Raw genomic sequence first — 1,213 nt, 5'->3', positions numbered from 1 at the left:
GTTGCTTTGACTCGCTCCTCTCTTGCCCCCAGGACCCCTGTATATTTTGCAACTCCTTCAACCCGCGGTTGGGTTTTTTGGGGTTGGGTTTTTTGTTGTTTTTTTGGTTTTCAGCCAGCGCTGGTTTTTTGTTTGAAAGCTTTACAAACAGGCGCGGGGAAAACTCAGCCGGCATTTCCCCCTCCAAAGCCAGGCAGGGGCTGTTTAGGGGCTCTCTCCTATCAGCTGGATTTTGCGGGCGTTGCGCTGCTTCAGATGATCTGTATAAACCTTAAGCGCGGATTGCCCCTTGAGCGTGCTTCACACAACCGTGAACTCCCGTTTTCTAGTTCCTGCGATCGGATATTGCAGAATACTAAAAACGAAACCTCCGTTCACTCGCTTAAAAAGAAAATGAAATCAGCACATATTTGGTTGATGGTTTCCTCCCGGCCTGTTTATTTAATCTGACTGTATGATAGATGGCATCAGATAGTGGCTTTGTACACATTAGGCCGTTCTGGATTTTTTTTTAATGGATCAACAAACTCGGCGAGGAAAAGCTGGATAAATACAGTGCCGCCCCTTTAAACGAGTGGGGATGTTTTTGAGATGTATTACTATATTAGGTGACATGGAACTTTGCATCTCTCATACCATCACTGCAATGTTGGCCAATAGAAAGCTAAAGTCACCCAAAAACTGCCTAGTCCCTCCTTCCCTTCCCTTATGGTCTGGTCCTACCTGCCTCCAGTGCACAAGTCAAGGCTACTCGCGGGAATGCTATGTGCCCCCTCCATGAGCCCACGCTCCACCACTGCTCCAGGTTGGCTGCTCCTCACCTACTTTTCCATGACCCTGGGCTCCGGCCGCTGCCCCGCTCTCCTCCGCAATGTTTCCTAGCCCTGTGACCACGACACCCTTCTCGGTCAAGGATATTTTGAACCTGGAACAGCATCAGAGCGGCCTGGCCTCCATGGAGCTCTCCTCGCTGGCCTCCCCCTCCTGCATGCTGGCCACCTTCAAGCAGGAGACGTACAGCGCCGAGCCCCCGGCCCTGCCCGACCTGCGGGAGGAGCTGCCCGAGGCGCACCCGGCCAAAGCCGCCGCCGCCTTCCCCGGCTCCTACTACGTTAAAAGCTACGTGGAAATGGACTCGGCCAAGGACGCCAAGGCGGACAAGAAAGGTAAAGCCAGCGAGTAACGGCGGCGCTGGCCGGGGTTCGCCGGCGGC

General features: G+C 53.7%; 2 protein-coding genes across 2 annotated transcripts in view; one reads left to right on the top strand and one right to left on the bottom strand.

Annotated features, from left to right (window-relative positions):
* Positions 1-1,213, bottom strand: part of BNIP1 (BCL2 interacting protein 1) — a 175,145-nt gene that overhangs the window by 143,932 nt on the left and 30,000 nt on the right. The gene's annotated exons all lie outside the window — the stretch shown is intronic.
* Positions 872-1,213, top strand: part of NKX2-5 (NK2 homeobox 5) — a 1,745-nt gene continuing 1,403 nt past the window's right edge. Inside the window, exon 1 of the mRNA XM_009285747.1 lies at positions 872-1,169. Coding sequence (XP_009284022.1) covers positions 872-1,169 — 298 coding nt within the window. The remainder of the gene's footprint in view (positions 1,170-1,213) is intronic.

This window comes from Aptenodytes forsteri, unplaced genomic scaffold (genome assembly GCF_000699145.1).
Source record: "Aptenodytes forsteri isolate BGI_AS27 unplaced genomic scaffold, ASM69914v1 Scaffold54, whole genome shotgun sequence".
NCBI lineage: Eukaryota > Metazoa > Chordata > Aves > Sphenisciformes > Spheniscidae > Aptenodytes > Aptenodytes forsteri.
This window is presented reverse-complemented; position numbering and strand designations above follow the sequence as displayed.